The 20,335-nt window shown below is 35.1% G+C and overlaps 1 protein-coding gene across 1 annotated transcript; it reads right to left on the bottom strand.

The window, feature by feature from the left end:
• Positions 1-6,243: 6,243 nt before the first annotated feature.
• Positions 6,244-15,007, bottom strand: LOC114308464 (phox (PX) domain-containing protein). Its single transcript, XM_028254051.2, has 15 exons — positions 14,303-15,007; positions 13,074-13,476; positions 12,795-12,972; positions 12,533-12,672; positions 11,217-12,453; positions 11,015-11,115; positions 10,685-10,829; positions 9,986-10,054; positions 9,818-9,863; positions 9,348-9,715; positions 9,051-9,130; positions 8,789-8,924; positions 7,702-7,906; positions 7,479-7,561; positions 6,244-6,758 (listed from the first exon to the last, which is right to left on the bottom strand). Exons 1-15 carry the CDS (start codon positions 14,409-14,411, stop codon positions 6,624-6,626), a joined length of 3,435 nt encoding a protein of 1,144 aa, XP_028109852.2. The 5' UTR covers positions 14,412-15,007; the 3' UTR covers positions 6,244-6,623.
• Between the last annotated feature and the right edge of the window lie 5,328 nt (positions 15,008-20,335).

Below are 20,335 nucleotides of genomic sequence, written 5' to 3'. Positions count from 1 at the left end.
TTTATTTATTTGTGTAAATCAATTGAGGGGAATGTGGGTCGTATGTCTAGCTTCAATGGAAGTAATTGGGTAACTTGAAAAACTAAAATGGATGACCTATTATTTTTGTAAAGATTTGTATGGACCCATTGAGGGTGATAGTGGCAAACCTGAGAGTATGAAAGATGATGAATGGAATAGGCTTAATCGAAAAGCCGTTGGTGTTATCCGTCAATGGATTGATGACAGTGTGTTTCATCATGTTGCTACTGAAACTTCAGCACATGATTTATGGAAAAAATTAGAGAGCCTTTATGATAGGAAATCAGCCACAAATAAAGCCTTTCTGTTTCGTAAGTTGGTTAATTTAAAATATAAGGAGGGCAGCCCTATTCCGAAACATCTGAATGAAATAAAGAGTATTGTTAACCAACTTGCTTCTATGAAAATTGTTTTTGATGATGAGTTGCAGGCTTTGATGCTACTCAGTTATTTGCCTGAAAGTTGGAAGACTTTGGTTGTGACGGTTAGTAATTCGGCACCTGATGGAGTTGTCACAATGGGCCAAGTCACTAGTAGCCTGTTGAATAAAGAAACCAGAAGAAAATCAGCGGGTTCCTCTCATTCGGAAGCATTCGTTGTGAGAGGCCAAAGCAAAACAAGGGGGAGGAGTAAGACTCTTCATGGTCGTGATCAAAGCCGTGATAAATCGAAAGATGGTTTTTTTTCAAAGAAAAACATTGAGTGCCATTATTGCCATGAGTAATGGCACATGAAGCGAGAATGCCGAAAGCTCAAGAATAAGGAGAAAAGGCGTGACAAAAGTGTGGACAAGAACCAAGAAGACACAACGGCAGTTACTACCAATGGTGATCTCATGGTCGTTTGTGAAGATGATTGTATCAATTTTGTGGGCCAAGAGAGCAATTGGGTGATTGATTCTGGTGCTTCTTTTCATGTGACTTCTCGAGTTGATTTCTTCACTACTTACACCGAAGGAGATTATGGTTCTGTTCGAATGGGTAATGAAGGTTTGTCCAAGATTATTGGTATGGGTGATGTTTGCTTGGAAACAAATTTGGGCTACAAGTTGTTGCTTAAAGATGTGAGGCATGTTCCCGACATTCGCCTCAATTTGATCTCTACCGGGAAGCTAGATGATAAAGGCTACAACAACAAATTTGGTGATGGAATATGGAAGTTCACAAAGGGTTCCTTGGTGGTGGCTAAGTGTAAGAAGACTCATACACTTTATTCGATGCAAGGAAAAATTTATAAAGGTGTTGTCAATGCACTTCAAGATGATACTTCTACCGAATTGTGGCACAAGCGGCTTGGCCATATGAGTGAAAAGGGGCTGCAAGTTTTGTTCAAGAAAGAGCTTCTACCCGGTTTGAAAGGTACACATCTCAAAACTTGTGTTCATTGTTTGGCGGGTAAACAACATAGAGTTTCTTTTCATAAGAATGTTGCTTCTAGAAAAGAAAATGTTTTGGAGTTGATTCATTTGGATGTTTGTGGTCCTTTAAAAGTTAGAACACATGGTGGTGCACTTTATTTTGTTACTTTCATTGATGATTATTCAAGGAAAGTTTGGGCTTTTTTACTAAAAACTAAAGATCAAGTTCTAGAAGTATTTAAGCATTTTCAGGCCATGGTTGAAAGAGAAACAGGGCAGAAATTGAAGTGCATCCGATCAGACAATGGTGGTGAATACATTGGGCCATTTGATGAGTATTGTCGCAGCCAAAGTATTCGGCATCAAAAGACAGTTAAGAAGACTCCTCAACAAAATGGAGTTGCCGAGAGGATGAACCGCACCATTGTGGAAAAAACAAGGTGTTTGCTTTCACAAGCTAAATTGCCAAGATCCTTTTGGGGTGAGGCATTGAAGACAACGGTTGATGTGATCAATTTGTCTCATTCCTATCCTTTGAATGGTGATGTTCCAGAAAGAGTTTGGACCGGTAAAGATGTATCTTATGAGCACTTGAGAGTGTTTGGTTGCCGAGTTTTTGTTCACATTCCAAACGATGAGAGGTCCAAGCTTGATAGCAAGTCAAGATAATGTATTTTTCTTGGCTATGGGCGTGATGAATTTGGGTATAGATTGTGGGATCCGGTCGACAAGAAAATCATTCGAAGCCGTGATGTTGTGTTTCTTGAAGACCAAACAATTGAAGACTTTGGCAAAGGTGATCAACCGGAGCCAAAAACTAGTGATCTCATTGACATGGATCCATCTCCTTCATCTTCAGTTGATGATGAAAATGGGGGAGATGTGCAGCCACCCATTGAAGATGTAGAAGATGATGCTAATCCTAATGAAGTTGAGCCAGAAATTGAGGAAGAGCATCCAACTCAAGAACCGCCACCACAACTTGAGTTAAGAAAATCTACAAGGGACTGACAACCTTCAAGAAAGTATCCTTCCAATGAATTTGTGTTGATTTCTGATCAAGGGGAGCCGGAGAGCTACCAAGAAGCAATTGAGCATGCAAAGAAAGGTGATTGGAAAAAGGCCATGGAAGAGGAGATGAACTCCTTACTTAAAAATCACATCTATGACTTAGTAAAGTTGCCTAAGGGGAGGAAAATTCTAAAAAATAAGTGGGTCTTCAAATTGAAGAATGATGGCAAGAATCTGAGGTACAAAGCACGTCTTGTTGTGAAAGGCTTTGGACAAAAGAAAGGTATTGATTTTGACGAGATTTTCTCACATGTTGTAAAGATGTCTTCTATTTGGGTTGTACTTGGCATGGCTGCAAGTATGAACCTTGAAGTTGAGCAACTTGATGTGAAGACCGCATTTCTTCATGGTGATCTTGAAGAAGAAATTTATATGGAGCAACAGAAAGGTTTTGTAGAGAAAGGGAAAGAGAAATTTGTTTGCAAATTGAAGAAAAGTTTGTATGGACTCAAGCAAGCCCCGCGGCAATGGTACAAAAAATTTGACTCCTTCATGATGAATAATGGTTTTTCTAAAACCACTTCGGACCATTGTGTGTTTGTGAAAAAATTTTCGGATGGCAAATTTATTATTCTTTTGCTTTATGTTGATGACATGTTAATTGTGGGTCAAGATTCTACCATGATAAACAGGTTGAAATTGAAGTTAAGCAAGTCTTTTGCTATGAAAGATTTGGGGCCGGCAAACCAAATTCTTGGTATGAAAATTGTTCGTGATCGCAAAGAGGGGCTGATTTGGTTGTCTTAAGAAAGCTACATTGAGAAAGTTCTTGAGAGGTTCAACATGAATAAAGCAAAGCCGGTTGGTTGTCCGCTTGCGGGTCACTTCAAACTTAGTTCGAATCAATGTCCTACAAGTGAGAAAGACATAGAAGAGATGTTGAAAGTTCCTTATGCTTCAGCAGTTGGTTCTTTGATGTATGCCATGGTTTGTACAAGGCCGGATATTGCTCACACCGTTGGTGTGGTGAGTCGTTTTCTCTCTAATCCGGGTAAAGAACATTGGGCAGTGGTAAAATGGATTCTAAGGTATCTTCGAAGGACTTCGAAGGTGTGTTTGTGTTTTGGGGATGGTAAACCGATGCTTGATGGGTTCACAGATTCTGACATGGCTAGTGATGTTGATTCTAGGAAATCTACTTCGGGGTATTTGATGACTTTTGCAGGGGGAGCTGTGGCATGGAAATCTAAATTACAAAAATGTGTTGCTCTCTCAACTACCGAAGCTGAATTTATTACCATTACGGAAGCTTGCAAAGAAGAGTTATGGCTGAAGAAATTTTTGCAAGAATTGGGTTTGAAGCAAGAAAAGTATGTGATTTATTGTGATAGTCAAAGTGCTATTCACTTGAGTAAAAATTCTACTTTTCATTCGAGATCGAAACACATTGATGTGAGATACCATTGGATTCGTGATGTGTTAGATTCAAAGTTATTACAACTTGAAAAGGTTCACACAGATGATAATATTTCAGATATGTTGACAAAGACTTTGTCGAGGGACAAACATTTAAAGTGTCGAACTTTGGCGGATATGGTTGATATCTCCACCTAAGTCGGTAGGGGGAGAATAGTTCTAATGTCAATCTATTCGTTCAATTAGATTATATTTTAGATGTGTATGTATAGAAAATTTAAAGAAAAAATTGTTATTCAGGGGTGCTTTGAAAAATTGTTATACATTGGTGAAATATTCTATAATTTTAATTGTTAATATTTATAATATTTATCACTTTTTTATAATAAAAAAAAAATTAACAATTGTAATTCTCCCAATTTTAAATACAAAATATGGATCCCACCTACAAGATGTTTGGTGTTGATTTGGGATGTCAGCTTACTAGTGTGAGTAGCTTAGTAACCCCCTTAATAGGAGGATTAACTTGGCTAAAAAAAGCGTGGGATTAAGAAAATAATGAGTGGATTGGGTTTATTCCGTCGCCTGTCTGGACATCCTCTTGGACGTTCGGCCGGTTGACCGGAGCAATGCTCTTTTTCTTTTTCTTTTTTTTTTTGTGCAATTGCAACTTGTTATTTTTTGTAAATATATATATATATATATATATATTTGTTTTGGATATTTTTTTAATATATAAATTATTTTTTAAATTTTTTACAAAAATAATTTAACAATCCTTTTTTTTTTGATAATCTATAATTTAACAATCTCATCACTAACCATTTTCAACACTATATCATCCAAACAAATACGCTTTCACCTAATCTCCTCATTAACAATTCACACATTAACAATTTCTTTACTTACCATTCTCTTATTAACAATCACATCCAATTTAATCCGCCAAATAAATAAGACCATATTTTTTTGGATAATATTTTTCCTTTCCTACCAAGCCAGCCACTAGTAAGACAACTAGTCAAGTCAAGTCATGTCACTAGTAAGACAACTAGTCAAGTCAAGTCATGTCATGAAGAAAGTTCATGTTTGGTGTATTATTATTCTCCAATTGGTAGGGATTGTTCGGTGTCAACTTGGAAAACTTGATGAGGCTAAGATGCATAGAAGTTTCTTGAGACGACAAGGATAATGTCTATGTGCAAATTTAAGAATATTATTTTGTTTCCATAGTCCATTTCTATTGAGAGGCTTTGTGGCTGAATTTGTTTAAGACGAAAATGATAAAAAGTGAAGAGAAAAAAAATAGTAAACTTTTCATAAAAGTGGTGAAAAGTAGAAAAATGTCAATTTTTTTACAACTCATATTAGTAACTGAGAGGGTGATTTATGATCCGGTGTTGGGCCGAGGTATAGACCGAGCAAGTTGAGGGCCCAGCAAAGAATTGGGCCGAGATGATCGACTGTTCACCCGGAGATGGGCTACCAGAACTTGGGCCGGGCAGAGTTTGGACTGAGTGTGTGCTGCCCCGGACCGTGCAGAAGCTGCTTGGCCAGGAAGTGACCGGTCAGACCAGGATGCTCGGTCCGAGGATAGTCGAAACCAGACAGACCGAGAGACCGGCGCTCGGAAAGGCGCGGTCAGCCGAGGTAGTTGATTGACCGACGAGAAGGCCGACCAAAGGAGGAGCCCGGGCTAGGCTTTGCCGAGATGCCGCCTAGCCCGGTCCTTCATTTCTTTATCCGGTTAGGCGCTTAAGGTATGAAGCATGGTACGACCGAGGTAGGGCAGCTCGGCTGCCGAGCTCCGGCTGTGCTGACAGGCAGTTGAGAGCAGGTGATGAATGGCATGGTTTATGCTGACAGATGGGATAGCAGAGCCACGTGTCAGGAGATGACAGGGAGTGGATATGGGGCTCAGAAGGTATATAAGCATGTCTGCGCCCCCCATACGCGACATACGAACATCTCTGTAAGAAAATCCTTACACTCAAACACTCTCTTCCTTCTCTCTATTCCCTCTAAGGTGTGTGCTAATTTGACCGTCGGAGGGTGTTTCCGGCCACACACCGCCGGGTAGCTCACCGTTATTTGCTCGCAGGTGATCAGATATCGACGGAACTCGGAAGAAAGGAATACGGGCACGCCGGAATATTTGCTCCCCGTACAGTAACTTTCCAACTTATCATGTAATCCAAACATAGTGCTAATGTTAGATATCTTCCCAATCAATTGTCTACTTTATTCTTTCTTGGGCTTTCTTTGGAAAAAAATTTGGGAACACAATTTTGTTTTAAATATAATAATGTTTTCTAAAAAACAGACAAAAGACAAAATAAAAGGGCAAATGAAGTCCTAATATGCACACTTTAAAAGCAGTTGCAAAACCAGTAAAGGCAACTTCAAAAACTACACATTCCAGGAAAGCTGAGAACACATTTGCTGCAAGACTTTAAAAATAAATAATTAAAAAAAAAAAAAGTTATCATAACATTACAATGATATAGAAGACAACTTCCTCATATCTATACCAGCCCGGAGATTTACACGTAATTTCCTCACGATAGCAAAATAAAAAGCTAGTTACAAATCGGACCCAAGTTCAACCTAATGAGCATGGCTCCACCAATTCAAATCAAAAACTCAATTTCCACGTTGCAGGTAGATGCAGTGACACAAGAAACATATACCTTCACCAAACTATGTACCTCAAATAGGAAACAAAAAAAAAAAAAAAAAAAAAAAAAAAAAGGGAGAAGAAAGGAAAACAAATATATAAAAATTGCTCTCAATATGTGATCAAAGACATAATACCACATCAAACAGGTCTGAATTCCCCAAACTTCTCCTTCTCTTCACGCAACTGTTTGAAGACATAATTCATCTCCGGGAATGCTGACAGGAGCAGCAGCTCAAGAAGGTCAAAAGCAAAGTGCTTCAAACACACAGACGACTGCACAAGCAAGAGAGCAACAAAATGGAATATATAACCAACTGGGAAAAAGTTTTATCATTTGCACAGATCAAGTCAAACTAATGAGATTGGCATGCGTACAAAATGTACATACTTTCTTTTATTCAAAAACAAAAACATAGGAAGAGAGGGGGGAGGAGGAGAAATATTGTTTATGTATTTCGATTGAAATTCAATGACGGGAGGACCAATATTCATGCGTAGCCTAGTGGCAAAAGGGTTGGCCCTTGGGATGAACTGCAAACTCGGGCATCCTAAGTTTGACTCTCGCTAGTGTCTACCAGGCTTAACTGATACCTGTGGTGTGTGGTTGATTGTAGGTATCTGGGGTTTACTCTATAAGGGTCTGTCCAATGTGGCCCTACCTTGGGGAGGTTCCTCATCATCAAAAAAATAAAAAAATCATGGATTGGATTTTTCGGGTATACGTGCATTTAGGTTAAAGTACTTTCTTTTTTTTTTTGGGTACATTGAATGGTCGTCAAACTTTCAATGAATACAAGACACAAGTGCAGGAATGCAATTATGGGAAGTCACTTCAAACATAGTAAAACACAAAAATAAATAAATAAATAAAATAAAAATGAACAATCCTATTCTGTTTAATTGGAGAGATAATACAACCGACTGCAAGACATGACATGATAAATTATCAGATAGATTAAACAGACTAAGGTTGTTTCCCATCATGAAAATCACCTGAAGAAAGTAGTAGAGATCCTTTGCACATTGTTCATACTCCTTCCGACCGACAAGACCCACAATGGCAGCCGGTGCATTATCTATGTTAGAAGAAAAAAAAAGAAAAAAAAAAAATAGTTTTGTTTACATTATCCAAGAATTGCAATTGGAATTTCAATACAAAACAACGTTGCTTCAATGCCATTAATGAGCAGGAAATCCATTGGACAAGTAATATTACCGATCATTAGTTCATGTACTAATTTTGCACGCCGCTCAGCTTCCATTTGTTGCTGCTCATCCAACTGTTGGGTATCCTCTTTCTTAGGTGAAGATATAGGTGTGAGAGGTTGAACTTTAGGCGAACTTTGTGGTGTGGTCCCAGAGGGGTTTGGTCGCTGTCGTTTTGGATGCTTTGTTAGGAATATTCCATCAGGCCAAAGTATCTATATGACACACAAGAATTAGACGGGAAATGTCAGGGAAGCAATTGACACTTCTGTCATAAAAGATTTCCAGAAAACAAGCATATTCTCCCCATTAGTATACCAACGAAAAACCATATGCTCTTCAATGGAAACAAACTAATGATTGAGTCAGATTCGAGGCTCTTGTGCCACTTCTTTACTCAAAAATAGCAAAAAAATACCAACCACACCTCATGGTTAACCCTCATTTAGAAGTATGCTTCGAAGCAAATATATGTCCAACATATTACTTTTAGCTTACATCAACTGACGTTGGAGAGAGAAAAAAGTTATGGGGGTTGGAATTTGTAGTGCGTTTTTGGCTTTTTTTTAGAAGCTAAAAAATGTAATGTATTCAGAAGTTGCTAAAAAACATGTTTTTTTGTGAGTGAAAAAGTTGATGTGACATTTGGCTTTTTTAGCTGATAACAACCAACATTTTGGATTTTTTAGATTGTCCCCAAATGCTCACTTAGTATCAGGGTTAAATCTGTCGAAGATATTGTAACCAGCCAAAGTAAAAGAGCAATCATGGTGAATGTCAATCGTACTAGTAAAAATTGATGAGGGCATAAGTATGCTTTGTGCAACAAGGAAATAACATGAAACCATGTGATGATGCTCCCTCCCTCGTGCTAATCTTAATGATCTCAAAAAATAAATTAAATTAAAACTATTGGATAATTTGTTTAAATTGAGCGAGTACAACCAAAATATAGTTATGATTCTTAGGAATTGCAAAATTAGAGTTAAGACCAGCTGAAAACCCCAATCCTGTTTCATGCTACTTGGTATCAAGAACTTCAAGCATGGCAGAGTTCATTTGAATAAGCAAAAGATTAACGGGCATATTGCTTGCACCTGTTCAACCCGCCTGATCCCTGAAGCAACCACTGTTCCCCTACGCAAAAGCTGGATTTTCTCAATCAACCAATCGTCAAAGGCATCACCCATTCCCAATTGTAATACCTGTTTGGCCACCCAAAAAGCCTTCCGCCTGTAATGCACTAGAAAGTAAACATCAAGAAAATCGGGAAAACAGATGACATTTGGATAAGAGCTTGTCAAATTCCAAAATCAAAACGATTTTAGACATAATTTAACAATTATACATATCAAATACCTGATCCATCCACCGTCATTGACCTGGAAAATAACGTCAACCAAATCTAATATGGGGACACTTAAATTTGGCGGTACCCACTGCATTAAATAAACAAAGATTACAAAACGCATACAGAGCATAAACAGGAAGGGTGCCACATACTACGAACCAGAATAAGAACAATTCACCTAGAAAATTGGTCATATCACTACAGCACTTTGTATCAAGTGACCATAAAAAAGGTAAGGCAATTCCAAAAGTCGAATATCAGTAAAGAAACTTGTGCAGGGTAGATAACAGATAGATAGCAATTACCTCAGAAGGGAGTGTTGGGTCGGTAGAAGCATCAATAAGTGACTGAGGTGACACTTGTAAATTATCACCTTCACTTCCCTTTATGGATGTTCTGTTTGGAGATATATTTCTCTGGTTCACATTATCAGAGTCACTACCAGAATCCTCAAATGGCTTTCCAAATTCTTTTGCAGACCTTTTTTGTGGAGAATGAACTGCAGCTTTTCTGTTCAATTTTGACTCATGTGCAACAAAATTATGCTTCACTGGTGATGCAGATTCCTTGCTTTCAGCATTTTGTTGTTCCCTCCACGAGGATAGGGGTTCTGCAGTCCGAAGAGCAGTTTGAGCCTCTTTACTTCTTTCATGTGGTGTATTAACTGGGTTAACTAGAAAATTTGATAGCAGTATGAGACAATAATGTCAAAATAGTTCAAGCGAAAAAAGAGAAATGAAGTACGTTAAAAATGCTGGCAAGAAACATGATTTACCTGACAATGTCTCAATGATAGAAATAGAATTTGAGAATATATATGTCTGCATTATGCAAAACAAAACGAAACAAAAAATCAGAAATTTCTCCATGAAACAAGAGTGATGTGACTTTTTTCCCAACAACTACAAAAGAAAAAATATTTATAAAAAAGGAAATAACAAACCTGGGAATCAACACTCAGGAAGTCCCAAACTTCAATTGATCCTGAAATAGTTGGAAGCTGAAGAAGCCTCTGAGGAACGGAAAATATAAATGAGTCATGAAAAAAGTGATAACAGAAGAAACAAGAAAACATATCAACACCAACAAAATGCATTACATCACATATCGAGTACTAATATGGAAGTGAACTTATTTCTGACAAGCAAACCACACTCAGCAATGTTACAAGGAATTGTGCAGTGAGCAAAGATGAAGTTTTTCAGTAAGAAAAGATGTGGAGTTTGCAGACCTATATAATTATATATTACTCCATCCTTTCCAAGATGAATGTTCTTTTTGAACCAATTTGATCTGTTAGGAGATGAAATATATGCACTCTCAATTGACCAGTAAGATTATTCATTCTCATATTCTCCACATTGATTGGGGCTTGATCAAATAGTCAATAAATTTGTTCCATGACAAAGGGCTTTTCTAGTAATGGAAGAGAATATTGAGAAGGAAAATACTACTACTGGCCTTGTTGCCCACTTGTCCAGTGGTACCAAGTTAATCTTTCCAAGTAATAGTGGGCAAGTAGAAGCCAACCAAACTACACTTCAGTAAAACATACATGAACACATTTTCTAAGTGTGAAATCCACCCTCCAAAAAGAAGAAGAAAAGATTAAAACAAGAAGAATTTCAAGTAAATGTATGACCTTCAAATACTGGTCAAGCAATTTACACCGTTCTTGAATGATGGGAACGTCTAGACCTGTGGACAGAAAATGTTTGGGCGGCAAGTGAAGATTATACTCTGGAAACTCCTTAAGACGTCGATGGAGTTCCTCAAAATGCCGAAACCTATATTAAGCATCAATAAAATTAAGTTATAAAAAAAATCCTGGGAAGCTAATGATTGTAAAGCATCATTGTACAACCAGTACAATAAATTTCAACATTGCACACATGAGGACATAAAAGGTGAATAAGACAAGAGAAGATGAATGAAGGAAAAATCCAGAAATTTAAGGCAGTATCTTGAGCACCTTCTTTTGATAGACCAGTTATTATTATTTATATCCGTAACAGATATGGAATAAACAGCAAATGTTGTAGAGCCACTCTTCACAATATTGGCACCCAATACCTGCAACGGGAAATGATATTACATCCTTACATGTTTCAGCATATCAGGAAATTTAAAGCATGATGTAACAAAAAGAAAGTAATAAGCATTATGTTAAGTACCTCACATCTTAACTTAAAAAAAGAATCTGCCAACAATGAGTCTTTCTGAGCATTATTGACAGCCAACTTATGATTTCCAGGTATGGTAGCCAAGGATGCAGATAAAGCAGTTGCTCCACTGCAAATTCGGCCCAACATTTCTGCCTCATAATCATCACCAGAGTCCTCAGATTTCACATATTCTTTAGAAGAATTCAGGATATCCTGTCCATCACCCGATAAGAAGCTTGTTCTCTCAACTTCGTGCCAGACAAGCCCCTTCTGATTGCTTAATCTAGATCTTTTCCTCCCGGACTGTCCCTTATGTAATCTAGAGTGAACATGCCCTTTACCTGTCTTTCTTGTCTTACGACCTTCATAACTTTCAAGTGGATGATGAATGTTTGTGACAGAAATATTTCTATTATTTTTACCATCCCATACTCTAGTGCCAGGAGAATCGAGACCAGTCACACAGCTAGTTTCTTCATCTTCACATGTACAAGAACTAGTGCTCTCTGATTCAACTTTCTCCAAATGCATGAGATTATCCTCATCATCTTCTACATATGAACTAACGGAAGTCTGACTTGATACATTCAAATTATTACGGGGGCACAACTTATCTGCCACGGGCTGATCATTACATCTAGAATGAACAGCATTGCTCTCAGGGAAATTAATCTTGGTTGCACCACCCTTTTCTTTCTGCCAGGACAATGCCTTCGAATTATCTGCTTTTTTTAGTGTTGGTGAAAAACTTTTTGTGTCTGGCTCGATAACTTGATTAGAACCTCCCTTCCTCCTGTAGTTTCTCCCTTTAGTCCACATGTTTTCAAAATGCTCAGGTGCAAGGGCTTCAGTCTTTCTACGAGACATCTTATCTAACATATCACCCCATTCTTCTCCAGAGTGGTGTCGTTGAATACCTCTTCCATCATCAGTTTGGGGATCTGATGGCAAAGAACTCCAAGAATGGGTCGATCTGGTATCCATGGAAAGCAATGGATCCTTTGAAAGAAGTGTTCCATTCACATGGTCTGTTGGAGACTTCTGTTGAGCAGTTTCAGATTGATCCTTCTTAAATTGCACAAGCTCAACACCCTTAACAGAAGGATCTAAAAGGCAAGAAAAATGATCAGAGGAAATCCTTGAAGACCCATTTGATTTGGATTGAGATGCCATTTGTGCAGTTGCTGCTCCTTTATTAGCTTTGCTTAAAGAAGTAACTAGAGATTCAATCCTTTCATTAATAAACCTGACACCACCATCAAAGAAAATAAATAACAGCGAAAGAACATGGCAAAACCACACACACACACAAAAAGGTTATTTACCTTGGGCTAGCTAAGTTTAGTACAGGTCGCATTACTGCACAAGCAAGAAGCTCTCTAACAATGAAGCGGAACAAGGAGCATTGTAAATCCTCAGGCTTGAATGCCAAAGATATCAGACTGTCCATCAAATACTGAAGTACCTGTAAGTATTCAGAACAAACAAGGCATTGGGACCATGATGAAGGCATTAGAAATACTTTGGGAGAAAGATCTGCAGAATTACAAACTTATCATATAGAGGTCAAGAAATGATGTGAACAACCTTGTGCTCAGCTTCAGCAGAAAACAGAGCAGGGTGCAATTTGTTATCTGCAGCCAGTGCAAATTTTAGTTCCACATCTCGACGTTCAAAAGTCAGAGATCCGGGCTTTTTCTTCTCAATCTTCGCCTGACTTGCACGAAAAAGCTCCAAGTGTGTGCAGAAAAGTTTAATTATGTCCCTGCATTATCCCAGGAAAAATGTTTTCTCATAAATGCACTACCAAAGAAAACATAACCCAAAGTCAAAAAAATATGTAAGGGAAACCTCTGAAATTAGAACCTTGTCAGCAGATCTATGAGATTTACATTCCTCATGCGAGATGAAATTTCTCCAAGAACACCATTTATGATCTGCACCAACTCCTCTGGACCTTGTCTATCAGGAGTGATGCGAGAGTACCACAGATCTGTCACCCACTCAGACACTAGATGGCTATTGAAATGATCTATTGCATCCTCAACAACAGGAGAATTCACTTTCCTTCTCCAGTCAGATTTCTCAAATACAGCTTTAGGACCTTCAAGAGGTTTCTTTTGAGAATAAATATTTGGTGAGGTTATTTTGCTGTTGCTGTTGTATACTGCAGCTTTCCTCCGCATCTCAAAATCCAGAGAAAAATATCGAAGGGTGATTATTAAGAAGGCAGCAGCAGGCAAATTCACCCAGACTGAGGAGCTTGTCCCTGAAACACGAATGGGGTAATAAGTTGCAAAGTTATGATAAAATAAATAAATAAATAAATAAAAAGAAACATGACCAGCCTTAAGACAACCAACTTTATTTTGTTCATGTTGTATCTCAAGGGGGAATAATGAAGGAGAATTTTCCTCTTCCTGATAGATAAAATACAGCATGAGTTACATCAGACAGATTAGTAACAAAGGCACATATGCTTCCACGGTCCACCATTAACAGTTGGCCTCTGAAAACTCCCACTAATAAAAGCCAACATAACTTGATCATTCATTTAAGAATGGAAGTCAATGGCTTTCATGGATGAAATAAATAGACTTCGTTATCAAAAAGAGGACAAAGCATGTTGTTCTTCTCATGCAATGTATATCTTGAGCTTTTTTTCTCTTGCTAAAAAAATAAAAGAACAGAATTCGATGTACATCATGTACTAAACAAGCTCTTAAACACTTAACACTGATAATTAAACAGCCAAGACATAGATAAAAGATCCTTGCAAACTGCCTTCAGACACGAAGAAAGAAAAAAAAAATTCAATGAAAAGGGAAACCACAGTGCAATCAATTTCAGAGTTGGGAATTTACAAGATTACCAGAATGTTCTTTAAGCTATACTAGAAATGGCACAAAATTGAATAATCCAATAGACATGATGAATAAATTACCATCAACCAAATGAACACAACAATCAAATTCAAAATCCAGAATAAATAACCCAATTGAACCAATTAAAAAAGATGAATCTTCACCATTAATCAATAAAAAGTATGATGAATCTGCAACAAAGTTCAGTGAAACCAAAAACCCAGAACTTACAGGACATGAGATAAGACAACCCAACCACGCATATGATCAGATAAACAATCCGCTTCTTGGCTTCCTCAGCCAGGTCCCGAACCGTCACAGCCGGCTTTTGGGTGCTCATTTCGGACCCCAAGATTCAATCTTTCACACCACAAAACTCATCAAACATACATAATAATCAATGTTCCTCCCTATAACCCTCAATTCTCTTCCAATCAATACAATCAGATTCTCGAACAACAAAATGAACACTGTACATTCTCATATTGAAACGATCGCATCAATCAATTGAAGCGAAAATAATGCAAATAAAATAACTAGGTCAAACCCGATCAATCAAAACCCAGAACAAAATCGAAAATTCAATCAACGAAAATAAAAAATCGAATTGTCGATTTGCGCCTCTCTCTCTCTCTCCAAGTTTCAACTGCCGAGAGTACTAGTGATGGTAGGTTGGTTTGTTTGTTTGGGTGTTGGAGAGAGAAAAGACGGTTATTTTGGGAAGACAGGTCTCTGTAAAAAGATTTGGGAGAGGAAGGAAATGAAATCCTCTCTTCATTTTTGGAAATTTAAACAAACAAACAGTGAGTACATATTCCCAGGAAACTCTCCTTTTGTTTGGGTTGTGTTTCTATTTATCAAATTTATTTTGCACTCCCAACAAATATAAGCATAGTTCCTTCTCAATAATAATATACCGATTACCAAGTGCGACCCTAGCGTCACCTCGTTCACTTTTTTATTATTATTATTATTAGTTTGGGAATTAACAATTAAAAAAATTTACAAATCAATAAAAAAAAATTATATACTTTAATAATTAAAATATCTATGGGCTATTTTTTATATTTTAAATGTTAGAAGTGTAATTTAAGCGTATCAATAAGGATTTAAAAAATCTGTACAGATAATAAATGACAATTTTTATCAAACGGTTTTGTTAAGATTCTCTTAGCTTCAACGAAGAGAATTTTACTGTTTTATATTGAAAAGATGAACTAAAACTTTAACTTAAATTCATAACAGAATGAGAGGAAAAGACTAGCCAGAAATTGCAACTGATTAACTAAATAAATAATTACAAAATGTTTACCTTTAGTAAGGATAATTTCGAAACTTTTAAACCAGTTGGGTTCTAGGATTACAATGTTAATCTACTCATATGAACGGTAAGTGTAGTAGATAAAAGTAAAGTGTAGAAATTTAAAAATAAATAAAATTGACAAAGATGTAAAATCTGGATTTGGTCAGGGGTCTATTCAGTCTTTGCCTCCATTTATTTATAACATTCTCTTGGCGCATTCGAAATAGTTAGACGGTTATCTTTCACCATGATCTCTTTCATTCTCGCTACTTCTTAAGGCCATAATGCTAGTAATTGCTCAGTGTTAACTCATTTTTCACTTGTCTCTTACATGTTGCTTATCGTATTTGTTGGTTGAAGACTTGCATTCGCAGCTCATGTGGAATTCTTCGAATGTGGAATTCTTCACTGTCACATCAAATAACACGAAATACCGTTTGCCACCACGTGTTACTTTCGAACTGGATGGTTTAAATGTGGCGTCAACAATGCCATTCTTCTTCATGGTTTTGTAATTTTTTTTACTATCACCATTGCACTGTTATTTTCCATTTTTTTCCATCTTGTTTGGAAATTAACTACTATTTTAATCAGGTTTTTTTTATTGTTTACAAAAAGATATAAAAATAAAAATAAAAATTATGATAATTTATAGTGCTTTTTATTTATTTTTTAAATATTTTAACTTATTGACAAACAACCTAAAGTAAAAAAACTATGTAAAAAGTTAAAAATTTTCTTTTCTCTCTATTTTTTATATATTTATTTTTTGTAAAAACTTAAAAACATACTAATTTTTTCACCTCATATTTTATTCGAAAAATCAAAAAATTACTAAAATAACTTATTCTCAAATCAACCCTAAGTTTGCTTAAAATATAGTTTGTCACCTGTAATTTTGGAATTATAAATATCCCTTTGTATGAATTTTTTATTTAACATAATTAATAGAAAAAATAAATTTCCTAATTACTCTCCTATATAATAATAAAATTGTCAAATATTTAATATAAAATATATTTTTAATATCATTAAAAACTGTTAATTACTTAATGATTTATTAATAAATGTGTCATTTGTTACGCGATTAGAAATTTAAAGGGCGGAACAGAATTTCCATAATCATAAGGAACAATTTGTATTTTAAGTGAATCTTATGAAATGTATTTGTAATTTACATTTTTTTGCTACTTTTTAGATTCATTTTTAATATTCAAAAAATGTGTACAATAGATTATTGGATGATGATTAAAGAAGACATAAGAGAGTTGTGTTATATATTATAATAATTTACTACATCATTAAATATAAAAAGTGAATCCAATTTTTAGACTAAAATAACCTACTCTTTTTTTATTATTTATTTTTTCGTTTTCTATCTATTTGTATTAGAGTAGACAAAATGTTTTTATGTAAAGATAATTGTTAATGTTTTTTTGGCATGTTGGATATTAGCATACTTTTATCATTTTATTTTTTTAGGTCACATCACTATTTACTTTTTCTACACATTTTTTCTTAAAAAATCAAAAATTATACTTATTTAAATCATTCTAGTGTATAAAATATGGTAAGTACATATAAGAGTAATGATAAAATTAAAAATATCATATACATTCATGCAAGGTCAAATTTGGCAAATTTTATTAAAACGGTGCTTAAACTCGTTCATATCTAAGTTGCAAGTCAAAACTTTAGGCTTAAGTCTTATTCAACAAACTTGCCTCGGACAAACATGAAAGCATGGCAGGTAAGACTGCAAACGAGCCGAGCCGAGCTTTAGTATATTTTGGCTTGTTTATTAAGATTTTAATTAACTCGAACTCAAACTCAAGCTCGATAAAAATTTAATAAACCAAGCTCGAGCCGAGTTGGCTTAGGCTTGACCCAAGCTCAAGCCTGTTCACAATCGTTAGGATCCTCTGGAGTGATCTCCTAAAGTGAGTGAGATGGGCTCTACATGTGTCCCACTAATGGAATTAAGGGTTAAGATTAATCCCTCACCAAAACGACGTCGTTTTGGTGGGGGAATTTTTTTAAAAAAAAAAAATCAAATGACTGGGTTCACTTTCACTCTGTTCTGGAGAGAGTTAGAGAGAGAGAGAAGGGACCAAGGCTTTGATTTTGTTTTGTTCTTTCCTTGTTCTTTCATGTCCTCTTGAAATCTAACAGTTGAATATTAGTGATGGTTGGCTTTCTAATAAGGCCTTGAAGGGGGGAGATCTGTTAAAGTCAGCCCTTGATGATGATGATGAAAACAGCCCTTGTTCAAGTTAGCCCTGTTACAGGCATGGCTTCTCCGCTACTGCGGAGATCTGAAAGACCTCCTCCGCCGATCTCCATGTTCATTGACCGGATCTGCTAATTATGTTGCTCATTTTGATTTTGATGATGATGATGATATGGGGTCTGTAAGTATACATATATGCATATAAAAATACATACTCTCATTTTAATTTTGATGATGATATATGTAAAAATACATATAAGCATATAGAAATACATATCTGAATCAATCTTTTGATGATGATGATGATACAAATCTGAATCAGTCTTATTATCGACGAATCAATTTAATATTTTGAAACCTCTTTCTCATTTTGTTCACGTTTTTTCTTCAATCTTTTGATAATGATGATGATACATATCTGAATCAATTTTATTATTGAATCGATTTGATCTTCTTTTTTATTTATTTAGATCTCACAGATCAAAATCCATGATAATGATACAATTTGAAGCCTCTTTCTCATTCTGTTCACATTTTTTCTTCAATCTTTTGATGATGATACAAATCTGAATCAATCTTATTATCGAATCAATTTAATCTTCTTTTTTTATTTATTTTGATTTCACGGATCAAAATCCATGATGATGGTATAGTCTACAGCTTCTTTCTCATTCTGTTCACTTTTTTTTGTTTTTTTTTTTTCACCAAAACGACGTCGTTTTCGTAAAGATTAATCTCAACCCTTGATTCCATTAGTGGGACACGTGTCGGGTCCATCTCATTCACTTTAGGAGATCACTTTAGGAGGATCACTCTAGAGGATCCTAACGTTGTTCACAAACCTTAATGAGCCAAAAAAATTATAAATTCATACTTGCATATGAGACTAAAGTTACAATTAAAACTTTGATTATACAATTATATATAAATATACTAAAAAAAAGTCAATATTTTACCAAAATAATAATATTTACTACCACTATTATATACATGTACTATCTATAGTTAAATTTTATTTGCATTTATATTTTTTTAATATATAAATAACATATTTATCTTATTTTTATATTATATAATATATAAATAATAAATATTAAACGAGCCAGTAAACGAGTCAAGTTTTATAATATTTGGATTTGTTTATTAAAAATTTAATAGGCTCAAGTACGAACTCAATCATAAAAAAAAATTTAACCAATCGAATTCGAACGAGCTCCTGCCAAGCTAAGCTCAAGCCTCTCCACAAATGATTCTTTTCATTGACGGGCCTAATAGCGGATCACCTTTCACAAGACAACAGGTTGGCTCATCTTATCACCTTAGCCTAATAGTTGAGATAGCCTTATATTCTTGGTTTTCTTATTTGTTTATTTTTTGATAGGTTAACTGGTTAGGCTTCAAATCACAAACTTTATATGGCGCAACTTGACCTGACTTTAGGTACAGGCTTGAGCCAAGTAAAAACTTATCAAGCCGCAAATTTTTAGACCAAATGATAATCCTTATGTACCAAGTAAAATTTATTTAATAAAAATATTTTATTTTCAAAATAAATTTGCGAGTTTGAAAATAATAAAAACTTTATAACTTATGATAAAGCCAAATTTAAAAAGAGAAAAACTACTTATCCACAAAATAGTAAAGAAATTTACTCATGATAAGAACATGTGATTCAAATTTAATTATTGTGGAATTCATACATACAATAAATCCAAACTATACATTGATACTTTTAGATAAATTTATAAGTAAAAATTTTGAATACGTAGTTTTGAAAATGCATTTAAGAGATAATATTTTTTTTTAGTAGATAATGAAACTTTGGATGATGTAGAGAATGTGTTATTTATTGGCCTCGATTATTTTAGTAGGTTATTTTAATTTTTGACTATTTTAGTAGGTTAAAATATTTGTGTTTGAAAAGAGGATTTTGTAATTAGATGTGATATTTGTAAGAAAAAAAAGTGAAATGATTATAAATTTGATGTAACATTTTGTTTTATTGACTATTTTAATTTATTTTGTCTTTTTATAAATTTTAACCCAAAAAACAAAAAATAGCATTTGCCCATTGATCAGTTGTTATGTTGGTTGAATTAACGTACTAAATTTTAAATTTCATCTAATGTTTCATCAACCTATTAATTTGATGATTATCATCTTTTACATTTTACGCTAATATATCAAAACTATATTAAAAAAATTCAAAATTTAATACCAAATTTAATGAGCATGCTATTCTAATGTCTAGAGCCTACTATTCCTTTAGCATGACAATAATATTATGCACATAGAATACCAAAAACAGAAACAGAGATAGAAATTGTTCATTCGGATGACCGACCAAATGACTGGTGGTCGATCGGTCAGAACTTGTTTATCGTGATTGTTATCTTGTCAATCACAGTTGTTATCTTGTCATTCAATCGATTATCTAATCATTCATTCAAATAAATAATTTTTCGGTTTAATTATATATTTTGTCCTTTTATGCATAGCATTAGTCTTGGCATAATCAACAAACCGTGAATCCACCCATTTCCCTCGCATAAACGGCATGTTTGGTGGCACGTGAAACATGCACCTGCATTATTTTATTAACTTTATTATTTTTCATTCTTATTTCTATTTTTTTATTTTTTCACCTCTGTCTATGTAATTTAGGACATAATTTTATGCAGTGAATGAATGGTGTTAGTCCATTAACCAAGTCAATAATTTAACTTCCATA

This window comes from Camellia sinensis, chromosome 15, assembly GCF_055761805.1.
Source record: "Camellia sinensis isolate YWXY chromosome 15, ASM5576180v1, whole genome shotgun sequence".
Classification (NCBI taxonomy): Eukaryota; Viridiplantae; Streptophyta; class Magnoliopsida; order Ericales; family Theaceae; genus Camellia; species Camellia sinensis.
The sequence above is the reverse complement of the archived record's forward strand: the minus strand, read 5'-3'. Positions and strand labels throughout refer to the sequence as shown.

Excerpts from the sequence above, each read along its gene's own strand:
- LOC114308464 (XM_028254051.2), bottom strand. The coding sequence starts at position 14,411 with ATGAGCACCCAAAAGCCGGCTGTGACGGTTCGGGACCTGGCTGAGGAA. Across the intron at positions 9,131-9,347 it reads ACCCAACACTCCCTTCTGAG|TGGGTACCGCCAAATTTAAG; the intron begins GTAATTGCTATC and ends TATTTAATGCAG. Across the intron at positions 6,759-7,478 it reads ATCTCTACTACTTTCTTCAG|TCGTCTGTGTGTTTGAAGCA; the intron begins GTGATTTTCATG and ends TTGCTTGTGCAG.